We start from the raw sequence: 26890 nt of genomic DNA, 5'->3' as shown, positions 1-26890 counted from the left end.
TCCATATAGTGTTTATAATATGGTACATTGACATATTTTCAGTAGGTCAGAATTTCTGTGTTAAAAATCCACTTGTGATTTGTGTCATCCAAGATTCAAAGTCTCTGAGAAACTGAAGTTTTATCAGCTATAAGTTATAATCATCAAAATTAACAGAAAAAAACACTTCTGTACGTCATAAATCAATGCATCGATTTGAACTAGAACTGAATTACTAACATTAATTTTTCATTATATTTCAGTTTATAGATATGGATATTTTTAATTATTAAATATTATTATATATTATTGTATTTTTTGGTGATCCAGCAGATAATTATGCTTATTGCTAAATTACCTTGTCTTCTGTAAACGTTATCTGACTACACTTCATAGTTCCCCAAATTCTTCTTAATTCTTTTGATTTTTACTGATGAACATTAGAAAGAAAACGCTTTTCTTTTTAAAACTACAATTGAAATACACAACAAGCTTCTGCGTTGCATTAACCATGTAATGTAGGATTCTGCAAGTCAAGGCCCAGGGCTAAATATCTCTTTAGCTCATACATCAGAGAGCGCCTCCTAGTGTCCACACTTCGCAACGTTCGGCCATAAAGTGACACTCTGGGACGGGAAGCAGAACAAACTGTAAGCTGCTGGGGATCCATCTTGCTCGAAAAAGAGACGAGGTTGGAAGGGTTTACCAGCTAAGAGTCACAAAAACTGTATCGTTCCTCGCTGAGAGCGCTGGGGAGCCCGAGGAGGGGCTGTGTCGTTATCTGTAGGATGTCCCGACATGAGGGTGAGTTAATAAACGGGTCCACAGTGCCCGGGATGGGGACTACTTTACCTGATAGGCTAGCTGCATGACTAGCTTCGTTAAGTGCTTTTTCGTGTTAGGAGGGGTGGTTACGCTTTCCTTGGCGGGCTTCCAAGCTTGTCCCTTGACTTTTTATATTTGCTGTCAGCAGCGTTGGTGGTCATGTGCCTGTCATGTAAAAGTAGCAGTTGTTACCTCGTTCAACCTGCTCGCAATGAGACAGCAGCAGTTAGCAGCTAGCCGCGGCTAGGTGCTACATATCCTTACATTAGCCGGGCTAGCGAGTAAGCTAATCTATGCTAATGTCAGAAGCCTTCGGTTTGCTAAAGACTTCCCAACATTTATACTACCACAAATCAGTTTTACACTAAGATGCACATTAAAAACTGTTAGTCTTTCTTCTACGTGTTGAAAAGACCAGAAACTACTATGTTTCAGGCTCTTCTAATTTTGTATGTTAGTGCACTGTCACCCAAAAAAACACAAAGTCTAAGGCCTCTGATCATAAACCAGTCTAATCAGACTGAACTTACAGTATTTTTGGCTGGAGTTAGTGGTGTTTTTTTTTTTTCTGTTGAATCACTGGTGAGTCACCTTTTTCAAGTTGAAAAGTAATACAATCGTGAGCACAACAGTTTTGTCGGGATACATTTATTTCTTCAAACATTTTGACACAGTTGTCTTCCACCAATGTAAAAGGTATTTATTATGAGCACATTTTTTTTAAGGCTGTGCAGTTCTTTTATGCTGATCCTAAAGAGAGCCACACATGTCTGGTACCACCTTTTATTTAACTACCAAACTTTATTCCCCAAACAAACCTGATAAACACAGTTCTCATAGTAGGTCAACTGTAGTTTTGAAACCTTGTTACCTTAAGAAGTATAGCTTGTTCATTTGAGTTGAGACAGTTCATGCAAGGTCTTACAAACTCTTAAACTCAGTTTTAGGCTTTTAAAAGTCCTGACTCTGCCCATATTTCCATACTATGACATTTTAGGATTAATTTTTAAATCATTTTATTTGTCTTGCCACATCCTACCTATGTGAGCTGCTCCACCCTTATATGTAGAAACTAGGGTCCCAAAGGTTCTCCCCGGTTCAGCTGATCAGCTGCTCCTCGGTGCTCCAAAGACCAAGGGTAAGCTTGGGGGGGGGGGGGGCCTTTGCCTTTTCGATTGCAGCTCCTGAGATGTGGAAAAACCTACCACTGCACATTAGACAGGCCTCTTCATGCTGTTTTTAAATCACTTCTTAAAACTCATCTCTTTGCTCGGGCCGTTGTCACCAGTTGAGATGTTGATTTTTACTCTGTTTTGTTGTTAAACCTGTTCTTTTTTTTTTTGGTTTGTATGATTGCTCTTACCCCTGTTTTGTTTTTTAATTCATTCATTTTGGGGTCTTTTTAATATATATGGCCGTATGATCCTGTATGATGTTTTAATGGGCATTATAAGTAAAGCTAAATTGGACTGGATAATAGGCATTAAATTACATTGAGTTAATGGCATTATGAAAAATAAGTGGGTGGTATTCATTTGTTATGTGATTTGTAGTTGTCGTTTTGGGGTTTATTACCCTGTAGCAACATTACAAGCCACATGGTTCAGGGCATCGGGTAGCTTTGAATTCTGCACCTGGAACCAGGTAATTGTATAATTAGGCACTTAAAATCACAACATCCTTGTTACATTATTTACCATCTTCTCTTTAATTATGGAAATGTTTGTTATTTAATAAGATTTGGTGTGTGATTTCAGTAGTTGTAAAAATCCTTTTATCAGTAACTTTGTACTGTAAATTGGCATTTGAAGTTGCATCATCTAGGTGGTAAAATTCTGGCTACACACACCGGAGATGAAACACATATTTAGTTTGACAAAGTTACTTGCTTATAGGCTATATTTTGTAATTGTAAGGGTCTTAATTGAACTTAAAAGTCCAGTAATTTGTGTTCTTAAATCTTGCAGTAACCCTGTCCAAATAACCTAATTTATTTTTCTAATAAGCTAGAGAAACATGTTCTGGCCTTCTTTCAGCCATCTGACTGGAAGTGTGTAGCCACTGATAGCTCTGCGTTAATCAGTGCTTCGGAAAAAATTCTGGTCACTCGGGCACTTTCACTGGCATCTCATTAAATGGACTTATAACCGTCTGAAGGATATGATGGAAAGATTTTTGCAGTTTGAAATCGTTCCAGCCTCTCACTCTCATCAACCCTTCTTTCTGTTTTTATGAGTGCGTATTTTTGAGCAGATCTATCTATAATTATCAGCACCACCATAACTGAGAACATGTGTGCGCCGTTCTATAAATGATTAATGAAAGTTGTTGTGAAAACACGTCTTGGATGTTTGTGTCACATTTATCAGTTACTTGTTGAGTAAATCTGGTGCCAGGGATCTTCCTCGTTGGCACTTGTGCTTTATTTCTACGTCACCCACATGCTCCAGCAAGTAAGACTGGATCTTTAATAGAGATTGCCCTCTCCTCGCCCGTCTCACAGGCACCTTTGTAAGGAATTTCTAACATCATTGTCAGCACAACAAGTCTGACTTAAACCTTTTCTGCTTTTTTTTTTTCCGTTGTTCTTTTTGCAGGTGTGAGCTGTGATGCATGTTTAAAGGGCAACTTTAGAGGAAGGCGATTCAAGTGTCTAATTTGCTACGACTACGACCTGTGCGCATCGTGCTACGAGAGCGGAGCCACTACCACACGACACACCACAGAGCACCCCATGCAGTGTATATTAACCAGAGTAGACTATGGTAAGGACCTATTAAGAGAAACTTGAGTTGCCTATTGAGCCAACGCAGATGTTATGTTTATTTCTCTGGCCGTCACTAATAATCGATGTTTTGTTGCAGATTTGTATTATGGAGGGGATACGTTTTCAGTGGAACAGCCTCAGTCGTTCACGTGTCCTTATTGTGGAAAGATGGGCTTCACGGAGACATCCCTACAGGAGCATGTCACCTCAGAGCATTCGGAGACGTCCACAGAGGTGGTGAGTACCTGAGCATTTTATTTAGCAGGTCAAGCATTAACGCTGTTTTCTGTCTGCCACCGATTTGCTGGATATTGAGGTCATTCAATAAGGGAGGATTGTTTTGTCGTGTTTTTGTTACTTTGTGACTTGGCTGTCTTTGGTGAAGCTGAAATGTCTTCTAGACATCGAGAGCCACTTGGATTTCTCTCATGGTTTTGCTTCTAATGATTCAGACTTTCTTGTAATCTTTTTAAGGGGTTTTATCAATAGTTCTGTAATCTTCCATCCATCTGTCTGCTCTTTCTTCTTCATTACTTGTCCTACCTCCCTTCACTCCTTCTGTCCTTTCCTCTCTGTGTCCTTATTTTCCTACCCCAGTTTGTTTTTGCAGATTATATTTTTAAAGTCTGACCACTGCTGAAGTATTTGCCATAAATTTGCAGTGAACTTTAGTGTTACATAGGCGACTGTATAAATGACTGGGAGCTCTGGAAAGCAATTTTTGCATTAAAAAAGAGCAGGAGCCCTGGGGTAATGTTGACTTTGAATCATTCGTGGAAAAGAAAACCTGTTGCCGTCACATAAAAAGGTGGTCATCTAACTTGCACAAATGGTCTTTATAGTGGTGCCTTTTTCCAGTATGCCACCAAAACATTCGGCACTAATCCTGAGGAACACCATCACCATATTGCATCGGTTTCACTACAGTAAGCTGTACAGGAACTACAACATTCATACACACAGTTTAAAATTCAGACATTTTTGTCACTTTAGTTTAGTCGTAAAGATGCCTGTGAAGCAGACATGCTTTTGGTATCCTCCCTTCTGTGTTTCTCATTCATCCGGGCGTCACTCTCAAAGTAAGAGACAAGTAGCAAATATCAGAAGGTGCCGGGCCAGTCTAAACCACATCGATGTGCCTGGGGAGAAAGGTATCATGATAACACTGCTTGTCACACGCTGTTCATTTAGGTGAGAACTGCTACAAGAGACTAAGCTCAAGGAATAATCAGACAAATAAGCATCATTTTTTTACTTTTTAAACTTTGTTCTGACAGTCATATTCCCAAAAAAAAACAACATAATTTGTTTATTTGAATGAATAAGAATCTAATGTGGGGATGTTAATACAATAGTGATACTCTTAAGAGGTACCGGTTTTATTTAGCTTATATTATTAAGCTTTTTTTCCCAGATTTTATTGTTTGTGATAGATAGTGTTTGCCATTTTGAATTGGTATTTATGACTTATTATGATTTGTCTGTGTGATACTAGATATTAGTAAAGCATTTGGATTTATGTATATCTTTAGGTATTTTTGTAGATTTTTATGTATTGCAGACAGTCATTTGTAAATGTATGGGATAATATGAGAAGAGTTTTTGTTTGTGTGTCCTGTGGTCAGATGGATCATGGGTTATTTAAAGATGATAACTCTCTCTGTATATAACCTTTGTTAATCTATGGTGCCCGTAATGTTACTTTGTCAAAGTTTTGATGTGGGAGCTTGAAATGGAGCACAACTCCAATTTGTCTGCCATATCCAAGCTAATAGAAAGGTGTGTTTCCACTGAAGGAACCAGGGATGTTTTCTGGGGTAGTTTTCTTTCTGATTACATTTCCACTGCAGGAACCAGAGCCAAGGTCAGGGGATGTTATCTACTAAAGGCCCAGTTTAGGGGCCCCAAAAAGACAAATGCACACAAAAAATGGCAGTGTAGTTAATTTCCAAAGAAAAAACATTTAGGAACCAATAGTTAAAGCCTGCATGACAGAGTCTTTAATGTAGTAACGACTTTGAGACATTTTATACCTTCCCTCCTCAGTTTCCATCAGGGATGGACCTTTATCTCATGTTTAAAAATGCCTTCGCACCATCCTGTTCCAAGCTGCTGCACTGATGTTGGTTTTTTTATTTAAAATTATTTAAGTTTTGTGCTAAGAAGCAGCTGGGTACTAGTATCATTCAGACTTTTTATGTAGATTGATTCACATTTGTAGTTTTTGTAAGTAAATCTGGAACTAAAATCTGTTTTTAAATGTTTTTTAGATTTGGTGACTGTATTTGGCAGATAACAGAAAAGATCTTGTTAAGTATCAGTACAGTAGATTAAATTATTAATGCTCAATAACGTTGCTGTCCTTCTGTTTACAGCCACATACATGATCTCCTTTTTTTCCGTTTATTGCCAAAGGTCAAACATTAAAAAAGCTGCTTTAAATGTCCATGGCACACTTTATTGGTTACTTAGTTTTCATTTGATATGTTTGGTATCTTATTGGGATGTCAGACAGAAATGCAACCTGAACTGAAAAACGGTGCACAAATATGGTTAGAAAGGACAGCTTTATGTGAAAGGGATTTGGCAACTCCGTGGTCAGATAAACATGCATTTATATGTTGTGTGTGCAGTGCTTAATAGACTTTACAAGGAAGTTAAATGTTTAGATATGAAAGTTTACCATGACCATGACTGAAGGTGGGGGCCTAGAGTTTGTTTGCATGTTCTGTTTGTAGTTGGATGAAAAATTACCTGGAATGATCTCATTTGACCTTGGTCGATTTGTTGCATTTTGGGCATAGATGACCTCATTGTTTTGCACCAATTACACTTAAACATGCATTTGCTCGTGTTCTATGGTGTCTTTAAAGGAGCCTTTTCACTTGCTCCCATTTCAGATATGCCCAATCTGTGCTGCCTTGCCAGGAGGCGATCCGAACCACGTGACGGATGACTTTACGGCTCACCTCACCCTTGAGCACAGAGCGCCAAGAGATTTAATATCCTTTTTGCCTCAGCACATCACCATCTTTTGGCATGCTCATTGATCTGATTAAAGTAATTTATGTTTACAGCATACACTGTGAGAGGGTTTCACCTTAACGGTCCGTGTTTACGATGAGTCCAGCAGTGTACGGCATGTACGCAGGATGTTCCACCCAGGAAGAGGACTCGGCGGCCCCAGAGCTCGGCGGACTAATATGCACTTTACTAGCGGCTCAACAGGGGGACTTTCATCCTCCTCATCACAAAGCTCCACTTACACCCCCAGTAACAGAGAGACAATGGACCCAATTGCAGGTGAGAGTCAGGTTCATACCAGGAGTAATGCTCCACACAGAGTTGGATCCTCCTGTCTTATCTGCCACCATTAAAACCTGAATGTTACTTTTAACAAAATGTAACTAAAGAAAGAAATACTCCTCCTGCATATTACTTTACATTGTCTCAAAGTGTCATCTCTCCAGTGTTGTCCCATGAAAAGATATAATGAAATATTTACAAAAATGTGAGGGGTGTACTCACTTTTATTAAATACCGTAACTCACCAACCTAATATGCATACTATACTTTGTTTATGTTGTTGTCCCTCATGAGCAGAACATGTAGGCCTCTACACTGTTAGCTTGCTAAACATGTATGGTACAGTACATGTACAGGTGTAGTGAACAATAAAATATAACATGCTTGCCAAAATTGTTAAAGTTGGATAATCTAAAAGAAACACGGGTCTAAAAGAGAATTTTTAACCACCAAAATAAAAATTATAGGGTTGCTACAAGTTTTCATGAGTAGAAAATAAATGTATTTCCAGATTTTACCCCCATCTCATTCTCTACAGGTAGTATCCATTCATCTGCCCATCTATCAGTCAGGTTGTCCATCCATTTGTCATTTCGTGCATCCAGATGCTGGATTGTACGTCTGTCCTTCCAACTCTCCATCTGTCAGTTCATCTGTTTGTTTTTTTTAATCTGTCCAGGCTTCTGTTTGGCCATCTAGCTGTGTGTCCATTTCTCCATTCATGTGTCCTTACAGCCATTCCTCTGTTAATTCATTTGTGCAGCCATCCATTTGTCCAAATGGGAGACATTGTGTTTCCTTTCTTATAAGAAAGGGCCTGAACATTACATTTTAAATAATACTAATCATTTTTAGGTAGGCATCCTTTTTTTGTACCTGAATGATTCATAGTTCCTTATATTATTTAGCAATAAACAAAAACTTGGTTTGAAGTAGGCCACATACGAGTGGACTGAAAATGAATCTTGTATCTAAAGAAAACCTTTAAACACCACTTTAAGAACTACTGCGTTTAAAAATGTGGTTATAGCAAGAGAAGACTAAAAGCTGTGTTGTGTCTCCTGCAGAGTTGTTGTCTCAACTGTCAGGCGTGCGGCGGGCTACGGGCGGGCAGATAAACTCGTCGGGCCCTTCCGCCTCCCAGCTCCAGCAGCTCCAGATGCAGCTGCAGCTGGAGCGGCAGCAGGCCCAGGCAGCCCGACAGCAAGTAGAGGCGGGCCGCCACGCAACACGGCGTGGCAACAATCCCAACAACGCGGGCAACTCTGTCCCTCCACCTAGCTCGTCCACTGCCAACACCAACACTGTGGGGGAAAGCAATCCCTCTTCCTCCTCGCAAAGCTCCCAGTTTCTATTAGCACGGTGAGTGTGGCCAGTCAGTCATACATATCCAGGCAAAGACAATAGATCTGAGGACTCACTGGTACATTTAGCTTGTTCATCTTGGGCTTTTTCTGGTTTTTCTACTTTGGTATAGACTGAGTCAACATTTACTGTTCATAGCCCTTGAACGTCTGTGTTGTTTTTTGGGATTTTCTGTGATGGACCAAAACAAAGTAGGACATGGTTCTCAACTGGATTTAAATCTGGACTTTGACTAGGCCATTCTAACCCGTGACTTAGCTTTGATCTAAACCTTCTTCCGCTCCGTATTTATTTCCACAAAGCTTTCCATTAACTCTGACCACCTTTTGTGACCCTGATGAAGAAAAGCATGCCCTCAAGCATGATGCACCATGTTTTACTGTGAGGGTGGTATGTTTTGGGCGATGTGCAGTGTTAGTTTTTATGTCCAAGAAGTTCGGTTTGGTTTCATCTCAGCAGAGCATCTTCTGCCACCTGGCTTGTGTTAAACTGAAAACAGGACTTCTTATGGCCACTCTTCCTTGAGCTTCCGGTTTGTTGGAGTGCATGACTAATAGTTATCCTTCTTCACAGAACAATGATGACTTATTGGTTGCACTAGATATTTCTTTAGTGCAATGAGGGCTCAATACAAAAGCATTTTAAGCATTTCAGGTTATTTTTATAAACAGTTTTGAAAACCATGTATTCTATTCCCTCTACTCACAATAATATGCTGCCTTTTGTATATTTATCACATAAAATTCCAAGAAAGAGTCGACTGCACCTGTTGTACAGATGTTGTGAGCTTTATGGGCTTGTTTAGTTACTAGTTACCTTCATCAGAGAGTCAAGTAAAATATTTTTTTTTTATTTAGTTTGTAACTAATCCTGGGGACCGCTCATGCAAAGAGAAATAGAGAAATCAGCTGTGGGGATTTATGCCCTGGTATGGAAGCTCGTATAGGCCATAACTCTTATTTTAACTGGCGCCTTATGCGCTCGTTTCAGGCACACAGTTCAAATAAAGCACATATGTATACACACCCCCAAGACCAAAATCCAAGGGAAAAACACTTAAAAGACATAGAAACACCTGCGTAAGGTATGAAAACATCCCTTTTTTCTGTAACTTGACAACTTTGTAGAAAAGTAATGACTTAAACTGTTAATTATCTCTTTTTTTTTTTTTTTTTATTCTTCCAGGTTGAATGAACCCAAGATGTCCGAAGCAGAGCGCCAGTTCCTAGAAGGAGAGCGAGCTGACCGCAGCTTGTTTGTCCAGGAGCTGCTTCTGTCCACGCTAATGCACGAGGAGAGCTCCTCCTCCGACGAGGATGAGCGCCGAGACTTCGCCGACTTCGGAGCCATGGGCTGCGTGGACATCATGCCTTTAGACGTGGCTCTGGAGAACCTGCAGCTCAGAGAGAGCAGCTCTTCGGGGAGGGAGCCTCCGCCGCCTCCTCTTTGATGTCCGGGCATCAAACAGACTGTGTCCTCTGTGCTGCAATTGTCAGTGAAGGGACATCAGACAGCCGCGGTCCTCCCTGGCCCCGCCCTTCTCTTTCTCTTTCTCTCTCACTCTATCTCTCTCCTCTCTGTCTTCTCAGTTTGTTTTTGGTGATTGTAATTCAAGGCCCGTCACCGTAACTTGTTACATTGTAAACAAAACGTAAAGAGATCAATTGGAATAAAATGTTCATATGGGGAAGGAAGCAAGAGAAGAGCTTTATATAAATATATATATATATATATAAAATATATATGAAGTTGATAATCAATTCACTTAACTTTTCTTTTATCAGGTAAGTGTTGCAGGCAGCTTTGCTTCCTGTGACATAAAAAGGGCCCTCCTTATAAATACTCCACATTCAGAAGTCAAACGAACACAAGCCCCTCTAATGAAGCAACACAAGCCCCTCTAATGAAGCTGCTGTGTGTGTTAATGATCATTAATAAATAAAACATGTTTGAATGGGTTACCATAACTTACCGCATGCAGTTATTTGCAGCGTGCATGACCTTTAATGACCCAGTCATTGAAATTTTGTAGTTTTTATTATTTGTTTTCTTTAAAGATATCCCAAAGCTTTTATCTCTTTCAAATGGTTACATCAAATATAGCTTAAGTGTTGAAAATTTAGTAGCATATAAACTGACATGCAGACATCAGACTCTTTAACGGTATGTCTTGTTAGGTTTTTCATTGAGTTTTTAAAATGAAGAGAAACAACTGGAATCTGAAGAAAACGCTGCGATTTGAGAATCCTGTTTGACTTCTCTGTATTACAGCTGCAGACACGAAAGCTAAGAATGTAAGAAAAGAGCTTTGCCTCTAGATGCTAATCTTTAGTTTGAAGATTTTAAAGCACAGTCTAGTTTTTAATTTATAAACAAATCGATCCGGTGCTCCTCCACACTCTGCTCGTGTCGGACCACGTGCTTTCAAAGGCTTGACTCACTGGAGCTTAATTTGTTTGGTTTTTCCTTCCCCCTCTAACTTTAAAACTCTTTTTCTGTTAAAGCTAGCACTTTCTATTTATTTATACCTGTTTTATGATTTGTTTGAGCCTTGACATGGTTCATGCCACCTTCATGCCTCTACTTTTACCCTCTGTGTAAAGAAATGTACATGGATTGTTTTTGCGTTAACTTTCATAATGATTCTATGACATGAGCAGACTTTTTTTAAATGTAAATTTAGATTACAATAAATATGGCACACATCTTTTGATGGAAGTGAAAACCTCCACACTTTGCACATTGTCTTATTATTTCATATTCATTTTGTCAAAGGTAATGTGTTAAAATTGCTGATCTTGGGGATGGACTTGTTGGCTGTTCTGACACCAATCTTTTTTTAAATAGGTATGTATTTAAAATATTTGTTACTCAAAGATCTTGTGTGTTCTATGACAGGATAGTGAAGTGAAGCTTGAGCCGTTCCAATTTCGAAAAGAAAATAGTTAAAAATGCCACTTTAAAAAAAATCTTAGCCCATTACAGGTTCATAATCATTGAAAATTATTTCAACAATTCAAGTTAAAAAGTGACTTGTAATGACTAAAACAGATCTTTCAGGTGCTTATTTCTTTTACTTTTTGATTATTTTTGACTTACAGTAAATGAAAAGAAAATGAATTTTTGCAGAAAATTACAATATCACATGAGACCAAGAAGAAATAATTTATTACAGAGACTTCCTGAACAGGATTTCCATCTTCTGCATTAAATACTGCATCAATGCAGTGTGGCATAGAGGTGATCAGCCTTTGCCTCTTCATCCAAACTTGACATCTACATGAAATGCAAAACTAACTTCATCTGAAAAGCAAACTTTGGACCACTGAGGAACATACCATTACTTTTTCAGTTTAGCCCAGGTAAGACGATTCTGACATTGTCTTTGGTTCAGGAGTTGCTTAACACAATAACTGCTGCAGTTGTTGCCCATATCGGCGATACATCTTGGAGGACTGACTCTACAGGAGCAGCAGTTCATACCTTGAGAATCTTCCCCCAAAACACTTGTTTTGTACATCTCAAAATTAAAATATATTGGACAAAGTTCAATATTTTTTTTCACTCATTTCAGAAAGTGGTATTTGTATAGATAACACATAAGGTGAAATATTTCAAGTCTTTATTTACTGTAATTCTGATAATTATGGCTTGTAGATAATGAAAGCCCAAAATGTTGTGAAAATTAGAATATTACATAACACCACAGTCAATATTAACCAAGGTGTAACACTGTAAAACCAAAAGGAGGCATATATAAAACTACAGTATGCTGTAGCTGCTTTGCCCTTGTGTGTCAGGGCCTGTGAACCAACTGTCCTTGTCACTCCTCTGCAGTTATTGTTAGAAACAAATGGTGTCCACTGGATAACCTTTATGACACTTGGGGCAGCTGGCACTATTCAGGAGCCCTGCACCAAAAAACAACACAGATTGAGTTTCAGCCCCACTTGAGGAGACTTTAGTTTGTCAGTGTGGGGATTTACTTTAAATTGCAGGGTCAGTACTGTAAAACACCATGTTAAATTGTGAAAAAAATTTATATTAATATATAAGTAAAGGCTCTGAACCAGACTATTTCAAACTTTGTCTATGTGCTTGAAAGCACATTATAGCGAGAAGAGGCTGATGGGAACCATGTTGTGACCACAGGACTTATGAAGAGGGGTTTTATGCTAACTTTATGGTTTGAACAGTTCTGTAGAGGTTCCTCTTGACCTTATGTCATTAAAACATTTAGGCATATAATTGAATATCCATCCATCCGTTTTCTTTTTTTTTTAAAAAGGATGACAAAGCAAACAAAGTTGACCATCATCCAGTTTTCCTTTTTGCCTTGTGTTCTCCTTTCCATCTCTGTCCTTCCTTCCTTATGTTCTCCCTCCCTTCTTTGTGTCCTTCCTTCCTTGTGTCCTCCTTTCCTTCTTTGTGTTCTTCCTCCCTTCCTTCCTTCATTGTGTTCTGCCTTCATTCATCCTTGTGTCCTTCTATCTTTATTTCTTTCCTTGTGACCTTTGTTCCTTCTTTTCTTGTGTGCCTCCCTGCTTCCCTTTCCTTCTATGTAATCATTCCTTCTTTACCTCCTTCCAGTTTTTGAGTTTTGCTGAAATCATATATGTAAAACAAAAATCTGTGATAAATTCATAATGAATGTTATGAATTTACATGCTAGGTGTGATGTGGGAATTAAACAGCTCTTTATCATGAACCAGCCAGGTTTTGTGTGTAAAACTTCTTAAAACATCCTTGATGAAGGACAAAGGGCTTACTGTAAGACATATCACCTTTATTAAATGCACAGTATCACAAGAAACATTTCCAGTAATTGTGGATAAGCTACTCACATGATGCACAAAGCATTGAATTGATTGATAGAACTGGCTGATTAAAGCAGGATCAAATCTGCCAGGAGCGCGCCACTCACACATACACACACACATGCACGCACACACACATATACCCACACGTGCATTCAGTCCTATGTGCAAATACACACACAGTCACACCCAAAAACATGAACACACTCCATGTATTTCATGAGTAAAATTTGTTATCTTCACAGGAATGAAAACTGTTCTTTTTTTTCTTCTTTTACCATATATTTACAAAAAAGATCATTGACACTCCCACCCCCCAAGATAGATTACATTCAAAAAACATCCCCACCCATCTAGATTACATTCAAAATAATATACTATTCATGATGCAAAGTCACAGTTATTCATCTGAAAGAGGATCAAATTAGGCTACAGTCAGTCAGAGGTTGGTCAGGGTTGTGGGACTGGACAGGAGGAGATCTGTAGATCACCACCTCACCCGCCTCCATCGGCCACATATCAACTGGGACGCCTGCTGGCAAGAAGAAATCCGGGTATCTAGAGTCTGTGGTCCTCCTACAGACAGACAGCATCTCAGATCGCCTCTGTATGAGCTCTCCATCACAGTAGAAAGGAAAAGAGGAAATCATTTTTTTTTCTTTTTCAGAGAGAAAAATGAAACACATTGTTCAAACAACGTCCTCTGCAGATCAAAAGTCGCCAAAGGAGGAGGATTGTAGTCTCACTGGTATTATGAACGAGCACAAGGAAATCATACAACGCAGCACAAATAAAATCATATTTACATTTTGTATGTATTGCCAGTGGCCCATAACACATTGTCTTCAATAGGTGTCACACAGTTTTGACATACCTGCTTGGAACAGAGTATACTATTAAACGTTGCCTACTAATAATATAGACAGTTGTCAGAACTGTACAGGATGGACAGCAATTTATATACAGCCCACACAGGACTATCATACAGAACAGTGTATAAAAAACATAGTGAGACGCACACAAAAAAAATGCTTGTTTTTTTCCCAGGTTTAAACTTGCTTCAGCTTGGCCAGGCTGAAGGGTACAGCTGAGCTTGACACAAAGGGTTCAGTGATGAGGGCAGCTGCTTAGGTTGTGCATTTGGGAGGGGGTGGGGGGGTTACAAAAATGCTACAAAGTGCACCTGACAAACAAAACTCATTGCCTGACTCCTTTACATATAAAAAAAAAAACCCATTGGTTAGTTTGATGAGGTGGGACAACAAGTGAAGATGAAAGCACCCTAACATTACATTAAGGGCAATCAGATGTTAATTGACTCTTTCTACTGCAGTTTAGCAGCATTATATTTTACAATGCCTTGTAAAAGTATTCACACCCCTTTAGTCTTTCCACATTTTGACATGTTACAACAACAGACTTTAAATAATTGTACTGGTATTTTATGTGATAGAGCTAACATAAAGTAGTACATAATTGTGAAGTGGAAGAAAGGTGATACACAGGTTCTTAAAGTTTTTTTCACAAATCTAAAAAGAGTGGAATACATTTGTTTTGATGTCCCTAGATAAAGTCCTGTGCAATTTTTTTTCAGAGATCATCTATTGGTAAAAAGACCTAAACGGGGTGTAATGTACCCTCAGCATTAAATCAGCAGTTCTGTGAAGGCCTCAGATGTTTGTTTGAGAATATCAATCAATGAACAGCGTGAAGACCAACGAACACATCAGACAGATTATAGTTGATGTTGTGAACTAGTTTAAAGCAGCGCAAAAAAATGAAACCCTTAAGTTCTTAATATATATTACACAGCCATCATACAAAAACCTACCACACCTACGAAGACATTGTCGCCCACCTAGACTGACAGGCTGGGTAAGGAGAGCATTAATCAGAGAAGCAGCCAAGAGGCCCATGGTAGCTCTGGAGGAGCAGCATCGATCCATAACTCAGTTGTAAGAATCTTTCAACAGGACAACTATCACTCATGCACTGAAGAAACCTGGCCTTTTATAAAAGAGTAGTAACGAAAAGCTCTTGTTGAAAGAAAGCCTCATTTGGAGTTTGGCCCATGCCATGTAGAGGACACATAAAAGATGTAAAAGGAGGTGCTCTGGTCAGATGTAACCACAATGGAACCTTTTGACCAGTATGAGAAACACTAAATGTGGCAGAACACTGCACATTACATCCCCCTAAACACACCATCTGCACAGTAGAACATAGTGGTGGCAGCATAATGCTGTGGGGATGTTTCACTTTAACTGGGACAAGCAAGCTGGTCAGGGTTAATGGGAAGATGGATGGAGCTAAAACAGGGTAATATATAATATTGTTTATATAATATAACCAGATGTTTTATGGTGAAAATGCTTTGATCTAAATCATTCCATAGTAGCTCCATTTCCAGTCTTTTGCAGCCTTTTCCAGGTCTTCTTCCAGGATCACTCTGTATTTAGTTCCATCCATCTTCCCATCGACATCTTTTTCCCTGCTGAAAAAAAGGCATTACCACAGCATGATACTGCCACCACCTTTTCTCACTGTGGAAATCGTGTGTTCAAGGTGATGCTTTCTTGGAAATATAATGTTTTACATGTAAACTTTAACCTATATTTTTGCTTTTAAAGTAAATAGGATGGAATGGAAATACACACCACGCTTTTTTTTTTTTACTTTTATTTGATGTATGTGTATGCATTACTTTGTAGTGGTTTAACATATAAAATTAAAGTTTGTTATAATTATCAAAATGTGAAAAAAAAAATTCAAGGGGTAAGGAATATCTCTCGAGCCACTGGGTATAAAACTAAAGATATGAGCATCAAAACATGTTAATGCAAAGCAAAGATTAAAAAAAAGTGCTGAAAATGCTGAAAATCTCTGTATCTTTAAGTAGCCTCAGAAAGCCCATTAAGGCCATACCTCCATCAGTTCTATAAGAGCCCATAAGGTTTGAAATCTGGCTCTGTAACATCATTAGATGAGCCACAAAACAACAAAGCTTTTAGTTTTTTTACTCAATGGCACTGCAGGTGAATGACATACAAATGTAAAACAAAACAACCAGTGCTCCCAAGTTCACACTCTATGCTCCGGGTAGCTCTTCTGATTAAAACAAAGCCTGAACAACTGTTTCCCACCACCGTATTATATTATTTTTTTGATTAGTGTAAAATATGAACAGATTCACAAAATATGCCACTTTTTAAATTAAGGATGTAAAATATATTCCCTTTTATTTCACAACTTTGAATTGATCTTTTCTTGTTTTTTGCTTGTGTGTAAAATGTTTTTACATGTACATGACTTAAATACCAGATTTAAATCAACTGAAATTAAGAAGCTCTTATCTACATAGATGTTTCCATATATTCTCACTCAATGAGTGTTCCTGCTTTTTGCCTTTTTTTTTACTCCCAGGAAATATGAAACACTGCTGATGTATTCACATGATGCAGAATGACCTGTCTACTCATCTTAGTTTTTTTAGACCTGTATTTTGAGCATAGTGACATAATCCTGTATGTATTTTCATGTCATTCTCTGAAACATGCCTATGATAATCTGCAAATTAATAAGAAAACAACAGCAAAACTCAAGCTTTAAGGCTCCTTTTCATGGAATCAGGACAGGGACAGTTTGCATTTTACAGTCACCTTTACAACCAGATTCTGTACATAGATGTAATCACACCACCTTCACTTCCTTCCCTCTCTCTCCCTCACAATGTGCTCTCAAGCAACCAAACACCCGTCCACATACGAAGCACACATGCACACAAACTACATACGGAGGCGCTGGTGGATCAGCCCAATATATCCAGGTACACAGGCGAGGCCTTGGCCAAGCTCTGGAGCATGCTGTGGATTTCCTTGATGTTCAGCCTCATGTAGGGCTCCCTCTGCCAGCAGCCCAGCATCAGGTCGTATACTTCCTTAGGACAGGTACGGGGCCGCTGCAGGACTCGGCCCTGTGTGATGCACTCAATCACCTGCAGTACACAGCCGGACATTATATTGCGTCAGATTTCATCCATTCATAAAATAGAATATATTTTTATGTGAAACATCTAAACAACCAGGCTCATAAAAAATTGTCTTGTAAGCTCTGCAGTGATTTTAAGAGCTGCATTTTGCTGATTTATGGATATGTCTCCATCACCTTTGCACATCTGACTGAAATTTCTGCCAATTCTTCTTTGCAAAATAGATCAAGCTCACTCATAAAAGGGGCTAAACTCAAATGCAAAGTATACTTTCTTTCGTAAAATATTTTTTAAAACCATTTATTTTTTTCCTTCCACTTAACATTTACAATATTCTGTGCGAGTCTATCACACAAAGTCCTAATAAAATAGACAACAATGTCCTTACAACAATGTATGGTGGGTTTAGATTTTATTCAAAACATGTTTAATTCATTCAAAATCCAATGGCGGAATTTTCTGTTTTTATAAGTTTCAATTTATTATATAGCTTTTAACTGCCCCTAACTATACAAGCTATGTTCCTGTGAATGGACACAGACATATGAAGTATAAACATGAAAAGTATCATCCTGTTTTTGCAAGACAGCATTTAGAGACACATTTTGATGGATCAGAAATTGTTTTGGACACAAAAAAACACAACACACAACTACAGTAAACGTCTGAGGTCTTGTTCCAGATCAAGTTTATGCTGTTCACATTTTCTCTACCAGTACAAAGTGTTTAAGGCAGGTGCTAACCATCTTTTAGACCCAATCTCTTCTGAAATGTATCTAAATCAGGAAAATTGTCATAAAGTACAGAGCAATCATGCTGAGCAATTACATCTAGCTCTTTTAAAGCTCTATGTAATATGTAGGATACACAGAGGAACAAACTACAAATTGTATTACCTTCTTGCTCCTAAACTGTGGGACTATAGAAAGTATAAATAGTCAAATGAATTAATTTGTTAGAATAAAAACATAAACATTAAATGTTTGGTTTCTAGTAGCTGTCAACCTCCTGCAACAATAAATACTACATTTTCCATAATGCATTCAATAGAGTCTTGCAGCAAATCAAAGCTTGGAATGTTTCTGCAGGTTTAAACGTCATGTAACTGACCTCATTATTGGAGAGCTGGTACCAGGGCTGCTTGCCGTAGGTGAAGATCTCCCACAGCACCACACCTAGACTCCACACGTCACTCTCTGTGGTGAACCTCCGATACATGATGCTCTCCGGGGGCATCCAGCGGATCGGCAGCATCGTGTGACCACCCACCTGGAGAGATGGAGCAGCCTCCATTAGCAAGCCTCCTCAGGTCAGATAAAAGGGTTTCAGTTGCTGGTTACACCATCTCCTCTTACTTATATAGTGGGGGACTGTGACTGTTGATGGATATTTCTAAAAATTCCTTGATTTTCTGCTGTTGTGAAAATCCAGATCAAAACATATAATGTATTAAATTAATTACCGGCCTCATCAAGCTTAATCAAATACAATCTACTACAACAATCTTACAAAGATTCCCATATTCATTACAGTAATGATGTTTGGATGAATGCTACAAGTTAGAAACTGATGTCAGTGAAACTCACTTACAGAACATATCCAAATCAGTTTTTTTCTATTTTTTTGTAATTTTGTTGTAAGTAAGCATTTAATCAAGGTGAAATATGCCTTTCCATATACAAGCTTCAATGCCTCACTTGACATAAAGCCAAAGTTTACTAATCAAAGAGAACCTCATTTTGTATTATCCTTGTTTTTTCTTTTCTATTTTTCAGTTTTTTTCTTACTCAGATTCGTTGGACTTCAGGAAAACCTGGCATCAATAAAACACATAGGAGCAATTAGGCAGACTGTGATTTCAGTTGATTATCAAAAATCTTCAGCGATCATTTAAAGTCAAGCTATTCCAAAAAAATATTTGCTTTTGCCCTTCCATTAAGATTGGGATTTAGAAGTCTCACCAATGATCTGCACCACTCATTTAAAATGATTGCAGATATGCTTGCAACAAACCCAATCCTTTCAGTTAGCCGCACCATGCATGCACCTACAGTAAAGCCTTTACTATCACCATCATTCCAATCAACTCTAGAGGGAAGAGGAGAAAAAATCCCATTGGTTGGCAGTTAGAAAGAGAAGTTATTTGGGTAAGCTAAAGGAGAACGAGTTCAGGCTGCATGGTGAAAAGGTGAAACAGCTTAGGTGTGTATGTGGAACCATTTGGTTGTACTGATACACACTCCATGCTAGTACAAAGACAATAAAGATTTATCTCTATCTCTAAATAGATATGTAAAGAGAAATAAGAATAACTGCCAATAATTGCCAACATCAACCTTCTTATTCAGTTTTATTTGAATAAAATTATTGAATATCAGTGGAAGGTGAAAGGCCCTGATTGCGGTGACAGGTTTGTTTTTCTGTGCAAGTGTTTTACATTTCTGACTCCAGCAGAGGGCGCTATGTGATTCAAGTTAAGATCCGAGACAAAACAGAGATGCTAAATGTATACATCTTTCTTTCACTCTTATCTGTTTTATTATGTCCATAAATGGAGCTAGCTTTCTCATGCACATACCAGGATGATTACAGTTTATTCCTTTGTAGTTTATTTTGATGCTGTCCATGTTTTTTGCACTGTTGATCCTTATAACCATGGAAACTGTACATTTATGTAGATTGCAGAGTTTGCATTTAAATGGTTTTAAAAATAGATACAATATGCATTCTAAAAATGGCTATTTTTGCTGCAACACACTCATGTCACCAATGCTGGAGAATTAAATTAATATCTGTAGCTCCTCTTGTTTATGTGTTAATATGTATATTATTAGCAGATTACAAGGATGTTCATTAGCAGTAGCAATTAATGAGGGCTCACGTAGAAAGATGAAGAGGAAACAGCTCTAGGTTACTCACCCTATAGTAGTCTGTGCTGTAAACATCTCTTGACATGCCAAAGTCCCCTATCTTGACCAGCAGGTTTTCCCCCACCAGGCAGTTCCTTGTTGCCAAGTCTCTGTGGACAAAATGCTGGGATGCCAGGTAGACCATGCCAGCAGCAATCTGTTGGGCAATGTGCAGCATTTGAGACTGGGTGAGCTCCACCAGGATACTGTGCTGACCGTCTGCCATTAGAACTGCATCAGGGCCGTGGGACCTGCACCCAGAAACCATTGCATATTTCACAGATGTCAGCATTAAAAAAGCAGCCTTTTGTTGTTTAGGAGAGATTTTTTTTATTTGGAGGCTCCAAAAAAAATGAACCATCCTGTTTACTTATTGCCTCCAGTACCTTGTAACACTACATTTCTATGCTAAATCAATGTCAAATTCGAATCGTATCATGTGAAGAAGTGTGGCATTTATCACAAATATAGAAAGTTGGATGGGATAGACACAAACACAGCGCCTCGCCTTGTAAAACTTCATATACCCTGGAATTTCTTTTCAAATATTTCCCCAACTAAAGATGGAATATAGTAAAAGAAATGTGAAGCCATGGTAGTCACATTTTTGAGGTTGGATACTCTGACATTTCAGCAGCTTCAAAAATTCCCCCAATTGAATTTTCATTAAATCAAGTAAAGGTTTCTAGTTTCTATTTTTTGAAGAACTTGTTCAATGTTTATTTAAAGATGCACAAAGGTTTTGAGACTTTGTTCACCTAAATAGTGAAATTTGAGACTCAGTTCAAAGATTAAATCTATGTACAAGTGGCAGATTGTGGATTTATGGTGGCTTAAGAATTGAACTGTTCCTTGGATGAGAAGGAATATCTGGTTAAGCAAGTTTATAGTGATGACAAGAACCAGAAGGGTTACTGCTTGCAGGCATTAAAAAGCCTTCATAACCCACAATTGATCACTTTTATTCTTATGCTAATAAATGACTGCACAATGTATAAAATGGGAATTTGTGAGTAAAGATACTAGTCTTGCCATAATTGTGTAGTGACCGCATCAGTTAGGATCTGACCTTTCACCCGCATCTCCATCTTTTGACCAAGTCCTTAGCAGACGGCCTTCACTATGACTTGAGATTGAGTTCAAAATAATCTCATATGCTACTGATTATATTCCTGAGATTTTTCAGTGTTTTTATAATCCTGAAGTGTTATGATCAAGAAACTGTTTATTTAGATGTGAACACATCATAGAGCCCTTTAAAGCGAATGATCTTATTCTGGTAGTTGTAGGTTTTTTTTAAATGATCCATAGTTAATTCATGATTACATTTACCTTTAAATGGTGATTTATTGCATAAAATTGTGAATGCACACTTGTCATTTTCTTCTTTGGAAAGAACATGTGTAAAACCTTTAAGGGTTTTACCTCTTCCAGCCAAGATATTTTATCAACATAGTGTTTTGGAACTCCATGCAGATGATTAATATAATTACGGAGCCTTTATCCTATAGTTGAGAGGGGTGGTTCTCAGGTTAATACTCAATAGCAAAATTGCTCTACTTTTAAAGATTTTGTCTGTAATTTCATCGCAAAAGAATCCCACCTGAGAAACTTGTTCAGGTCTCCATGTTTCATGTACTCAAACACCATGATGAGCGGGTCGCTCTCCACACACACTCCATAGAAGGTGACGATGTGCTCATGTTGCAGGTTGGTGAGAAGCTCAGCCTCTCTGTAGAAGTCTGTGCGACCGCTTTCGGTGGCCTCCTTCAGAGTCTGACAAACAGGGAAAGGCAGGATCAACAGAAACGGACATCAAATCAAAACAGTTCTCCACTTTTTTGAAGGAGGGGTTTCCTAATCTGTACCTTGACGGCCACATGGATCTTCTCATGGTCTGGCACCAGGTTGTAGCATTCGGCAAGAAATACCTTCCCAAAGGCTCCTTCCCCCAGCTCCCGCTTCAGCACAATGTTGTGCCTTTTGATGTGCTGAACAACTTCAACACAGAACGAATCAAATTACACAGAAGATCATGTATCTTTATTTTTAGCAGATATTTTGAGATAAATATTTAAACATTATACTGTAATTTGATCAAACCGGTTATAGCGGACTCGTTGTTGCAGCTGAATTATTTTTTCAATTTGCATAAGATCCAACAACACTTTTGTTGCTTTCCAAATATATGAAAGTGTGTTCATAGGGCACAAATCGTTTTGATGAAAAATCCAAAGGGAAAGTTTTGTTGTTATTAAAATCCTGTAAAACTGCTTTGCTAGGGTCCCCAGCAAGTCCAGCTCTTAACATTCATAAGTTTCTTTGTTTCAGAAACTCCAGATTCTTACAATGTACAACTTTAATATGTGACAGTGTTTTTATTCATAAGATACACCACAATTAAGCAAATATTCCTAAGCATTTCAGGCTTATTTCACAACAAACATATCCATTCTTATTGAGCTCATCAACTTTTGGATCTTAATCCTCCTAAATTTCTCACATAGAGGGCACATTGCTATAATGTAAAGGGATGCTGAACAAGTCAATAGGTTTTCCCACTTGGCTAAAAAATGTCGATCCGTATGATGTGACAAAATAATATCAATGCAGTCAATCATCCATTGCAGCCGTATGCTTGTACAGGAGCTAGGATTGCTGTGAAGTCATTGACTGGATACAATTAGCTGGGTTTCCTTAGAATGAAAACATTTTACTAATTAGCACAATAAAGTGAACCTGACTAGATTGTTTTATATGTAGACTCAAAATAGAAAGGATGTGACTGAATTTAAATCTGTCTTTAATGTTGGATTGAGTTGATTATATATTTCTTTATATAAATTGGATGAATTTGTCTTGTAAAGTGCCTTGCAATTTGTTGTGAACTGGTGATTTATAAATAAACTGAACTGAAGAGAATTCGGTTGCATTTCGTGTCTCAAAACTGCCACAATTTAATAAAAATAAATAAATAGCTTATATGACTTATATTAGTATTAATCATAGTTGCTGTACTGCAGTGCACCATAAATAAATTTAAATTGTTACTGTTCATCAAATAGACCCTAACATTTAATTGGTTAACCTGCCACACAAGCCAACTTTAGACCAATTATAATATCAAAATCCATGATAGCCCCTCCTACTTACAGGTCCTTCTCAAAATATTAGCATATTGTGATAAAGTTCATTATTTTCCATAATGTCATGATGAAAATTTAACATTCATATATTTTAGATTCATTGCACACTAACTGAAATATTTCAGGTCTTTTATTGTCTTAATACGGATGATTTTGGCATACAGCTCATGAAATCCCAAAATTCCTATCTCACAAAATTAGCATATTATTAAAAGGGTCTCTAAACGAGCTATGAACCTAATCATCTGAATCAACAAGTTAACTCTAAACACCAGCAAAAGATTCCTGAGGCCTTTAAAACTCCCATCCTGGTTCATCACTCAAAACCCCAATCATGGGTAAGACTGCCGACCTGACTGCTGTCCAGAAGGCCACTATTGACACCCTCAAGCAAGAGGGTAAGACACAGAAAGAAATTTCTGAACGAATAGGCTGTTCCCAGAGTGCTGTATCAAGGCACCTCAGTGGGAAGTCTGTGGGAAGGAAAAAGTGTGGCAGAAAACGCTGCACAACGAGAAGAGGTGACCGGACCCTGAGGAAGATTGTGGAGAAGGGCTGATTCCAGACCTTGGGAGACCTGCGGAAGCAGTGGACTGAGTCTGGAGTAGAAACATCCAGAGCTACCGTGCACAGGCGTGTGCAGGAAATGGGCTACAGGTGCCGCATTCCCCGGGTCAAGCCACTTTTGAACCAGAAACAGCGGCAGAAGCGCCTGATCTGGGCTACAGAGAAGCAGCATTGGACTGTTGCTCAGTGGTCCAAAGTACTTTTTTCGGATGAAAGCAAATTCTGCATGTCATTCGGAAATCAAGGTGCCAGAGTCTGGAGGAAGACTGGGGAGAAGGAAATGCCAGAAGTCCAGTGTCAAGTACCCACAGTCAGTGATGGTCTGGGGTGCCGTGTCAGCTGCTGGTGTTGGTCCACTGTGTTTTATCAAGGGCAGGGTCAATGCAGCTAGCTATCAGGAGATTTTGGAGCACTTCATGCTTCCATCTGCTGAAAAGCTTTATGGAGATGAAGATTTCATTTTTCAGCACGACCTGGCACCTGCTCACAGTGCCAGAACCACTGGTAAATAGTTTACTGACCATGGTATCACTGTGCTCAATTGGCCTGCCAACTCTCCTGACCTGAACCCCATAGAGAATCTGTGGGATATTGTGAAGAGAACGTTGAGAGACTCAAGACCCAACACTCTGGATGAGCTAAAGGCCGCTATCGAAGCATCCTGGGCCTCCATAAGACCTCAGCAGTGCCACAGGCTGATTGCCTCCATGCCACGCCGCATTGAAGCAGTCATTTCTGCAAAAGGATTCCCGACCAAGTATTGAGTGCATAACTGTACATGATTATTTGAAGGTCGACGTTTTTTTGTATTAAAAACACTTTTCTTTTATTGGTCGGATGAAATATGCTAATTTTGTGAGATAGGAATTTTGGGTTTTTATGAGCTGTATGCCACAATCATCCGTATTAAGACAATAAAAGACTTGAAATATTTCAGTTAGTGTGCAATGAATCTAAAATATATGAATGTTAAATTTTCATCATGACATTATGGAAAATAATGAACTTTATCACAATATGCTAATATTTTGAGAAGGACCTGTATACTAAAATAGATAAGATTAAATTAATTAAATTAAATAAAACCATGATTTGCAAAATGCAGCAAATTATTTTTTTGTACAAGTATCAAAATCCAAAAAACAACAAGTAAATGGTACAAATAAAAATCTTATATTATTTTTAAATAACTGACTGATATGGTTATATAGTTATGGTGTATGGCAGCAATAGGAGTATTATAAAATATTTCTTTTAAATTAAAACAATAACATAATGTCGGATATTTTTGTTATTTCTTTTTGACTAAATACTGAGAAATCTTTGTATTTATTGGGACATTTAACCAAGATTATCATATAATGAAACCCTGGTGTGTAAATTATTAGAATTGGGGTATGACATTGCTGTACTTGGTGCATTTTTTCCCCTCATTTCTTACTTTTTGCATTTTTATTATAAATGTAGACATTACTGTCAGTTTTATTATTGTCTGCATTAATTTATATTATTTAGGGGGAAGGGTTACAAAATGTTTTTTGAGTTTTCTGCCTTTCTCCATGTAATGGGCTGTTTCTCATTTTTTTGGTCCATTTTTGTTCTTAACAAACTAAACTAAAAAGGAATGCTGGAATTCAGAAAATTTAGCACAAGAAAGGACTAAAACATTTCAAAGCTGTAGATTTTCAATAAAATGAAACGTTCGTGTTTGTGAATATCTTCTATGAGCTTTCTGGTTGACTCCTGGAGCAGGAGTCACTACCGCGATGCAGTAGGAATCTGATGATAAATATGGCGCCAATAGCAATGATCCCTGCATGGATTTATCTGAAAGAGGTTCAGGTTACCGGGCGTTCGTCTAGCGAGGCAGTAACTCACATGTGTCAGCTTTCAGCATGCTGCCGGAGTTACGGAAGTACTGTGGGTTCTCAATGACAGGAATCTTTGTCATCCCAATGATCACTGCATCTGGACCCATATCTGAGGACGACGGGGTGTTGTTGCCATTGGAGACGTGATGAAGAGGGCTAGCAGAGTCATCGTCGTTACTGATTACCGAGGAAGAGCCTAGGGACCCAGAGAGAAGGGAAAAGAAGGTGGAGGTGGTCAGGAAACAGGAGGAGGAGAGATGGGAAGAGAAGAAGGTGAAATGTAGGATGTCGGTCATTAGGATGAAGGAGTAAGAAAAGATGGGAAGAGGAGAAGAGTGGCAAACAAGGTGAATGGGTTTGGTGGTTTGAAGGATTACAACCTAGCTTTAGGTTTCTGCAAAACGTGGCAGTAATGGAAGCCTAACAGTGAAGTTTGCAAATATATGAATTTACAAAGGAAATAGTCATATTTATATTAATACAACGTGTTTTTGACTGTTGATTAACTGCGTAATAAGAATTAACTATTGTAATCATTTTAGGAAAAACAAATATATTGCCAATATTTATCCTAAAAAGTAGAACAACCTATTTATTCTTGAAAACACTTTTCTTGCTAAGAGTGCAGGAACCAACCCCATTATGTAGTAATCTGTAGTATAACTAGTAGTGATACTGGGAATATAATAGTATAAATAATTTTCTCCTATATAAGGTGCAAATTGCAAAAACTTTCAAATTGCATTATGTCACTTTTAATGAAATACTTTTGAAATCTTCTGTACATTTTTGCCAATTTTAGGGTTAAAGGTACCTATAGGATTAGAGTAAAGGTACTGATACCCCTTTAACATTTTCCCATTTTGTCACATTATAAGCAGAAAATCCTGGTGTAATTTATTTAAATCTTATTAGAGAAAAAAAGAAAGTAGCTCATAACTGTAAAGTAAAAGAATATATGTGGTTTTAATTTGTTTTTGCAAATAAAGGTCTGAAAACTGTGACTTGCATTGTATTTACCTACCTTTACTTTGTCACTACTAAATAAAATAAAATCCAATCCAACCAAATGTCTTCATCGTTCACTTAATTTGTAAAAGCATCATTTATTAATATTGATCCACTATATAATGCGTCACTAATCTCTGTGTAATGCAGCTGTTCTGTAAAGGTTTGTCAGGGTTTGTCTGTAAAGGTATGTTCACAGGCGCTTCCTATCCAATCTTACTGAGTTGGACCTATTTTGCAAAGAAGAATAGGCATAAATGTATGTCTGGAAATAGACCTGTTGATCCATCAAAAAAAAATCCAAATAAAATGCATTGAACCTTGTGATTGCAATGCAACCAA

At 38.1% G+C, this 26890-nt stretch overlaps 2 protein-coding genes across 2 annotated transcripts in view; one reads left to right on the top strand and one right to left on the bottom strand.

The window, feature by feature from the left end:
* Positions 1–573: 573 nt before the first annotated feature.
* Positions 574–10973, top strand: kcmf1 (potassium channel modulatory factor 1). Its single transcript, XM_047371691.1, has 7 exons — positions 574–783; positions 3402–3569; positions 3669–3808; positions 6472–6573; positions 6691–6874; positions 7945–8239; positions 9428–10973. The coding sequence occupies exons 1-7, from the start codon at positions 768–770 to the stop codon at positions 9690–9692; spliced, it is 1170 nt and encodes a 389-aa protein (XP_047227647.1). The 5' UTR covers positions 574–767; the 3' UTR covers positions 9693–10973.
* Positions 10974–13007: 2034 nt separating this feature from the next.
* Positions 13008–26890, bottom strand: part of ntrk2b (neurotrophic tyrosine kinase, receptor, type 2b) — a 30175-nt gene continuing 16292 nt past the window's right edge. The window contains exons 13-18 of the mRNA XM_047373163.1: positions 25548–25736; positions 21825–21955; positions 21560–21732; positions 19967–20207; positions 18158–18316; positions 13008–17053 (exon numbers count right to left, since the gene is read on the bottom strand). Of these exons, the coding sequence (XP_047229119.1) occupies positions 16868–17053; positions 18158–18316; positions 19967–20207; positions 21560–21732; positions 21825–21955; positions 25548–25736 (1079 nt within the window). The 3' untranslated portion in view covers positions 13008–16867. The remainder of the gene's footprint in view (positions 17054–18157; positions 18317–19966; positions 20208–21559; positions 21733–21824; positions 21956–25547; positions 25737–26890) is intronic.

This window comes from Girardinichthys multiradiatus, chromosome 8 (assembly GCF_021462225.1).
Source record: "Girardinichthys multiradiatus isolate DD_20200921_A chromosome 8, DD_fGirMul_XY1, whole genome shotgun sequence".
In the NCBI taxonomy this organism is placed as follows: Eukaryota; Metazoa; Chordata; class Actinopteri; order Cyprinodontiformes; family Goodeidae; genus Girardinichthys; species Girardinichthys multiradiatus.
The sequence above is the reverse complement of the archived record's forward strand: the minus strand, read 5'-3'. Positions and strand labels throughout refer to the sequence as shown.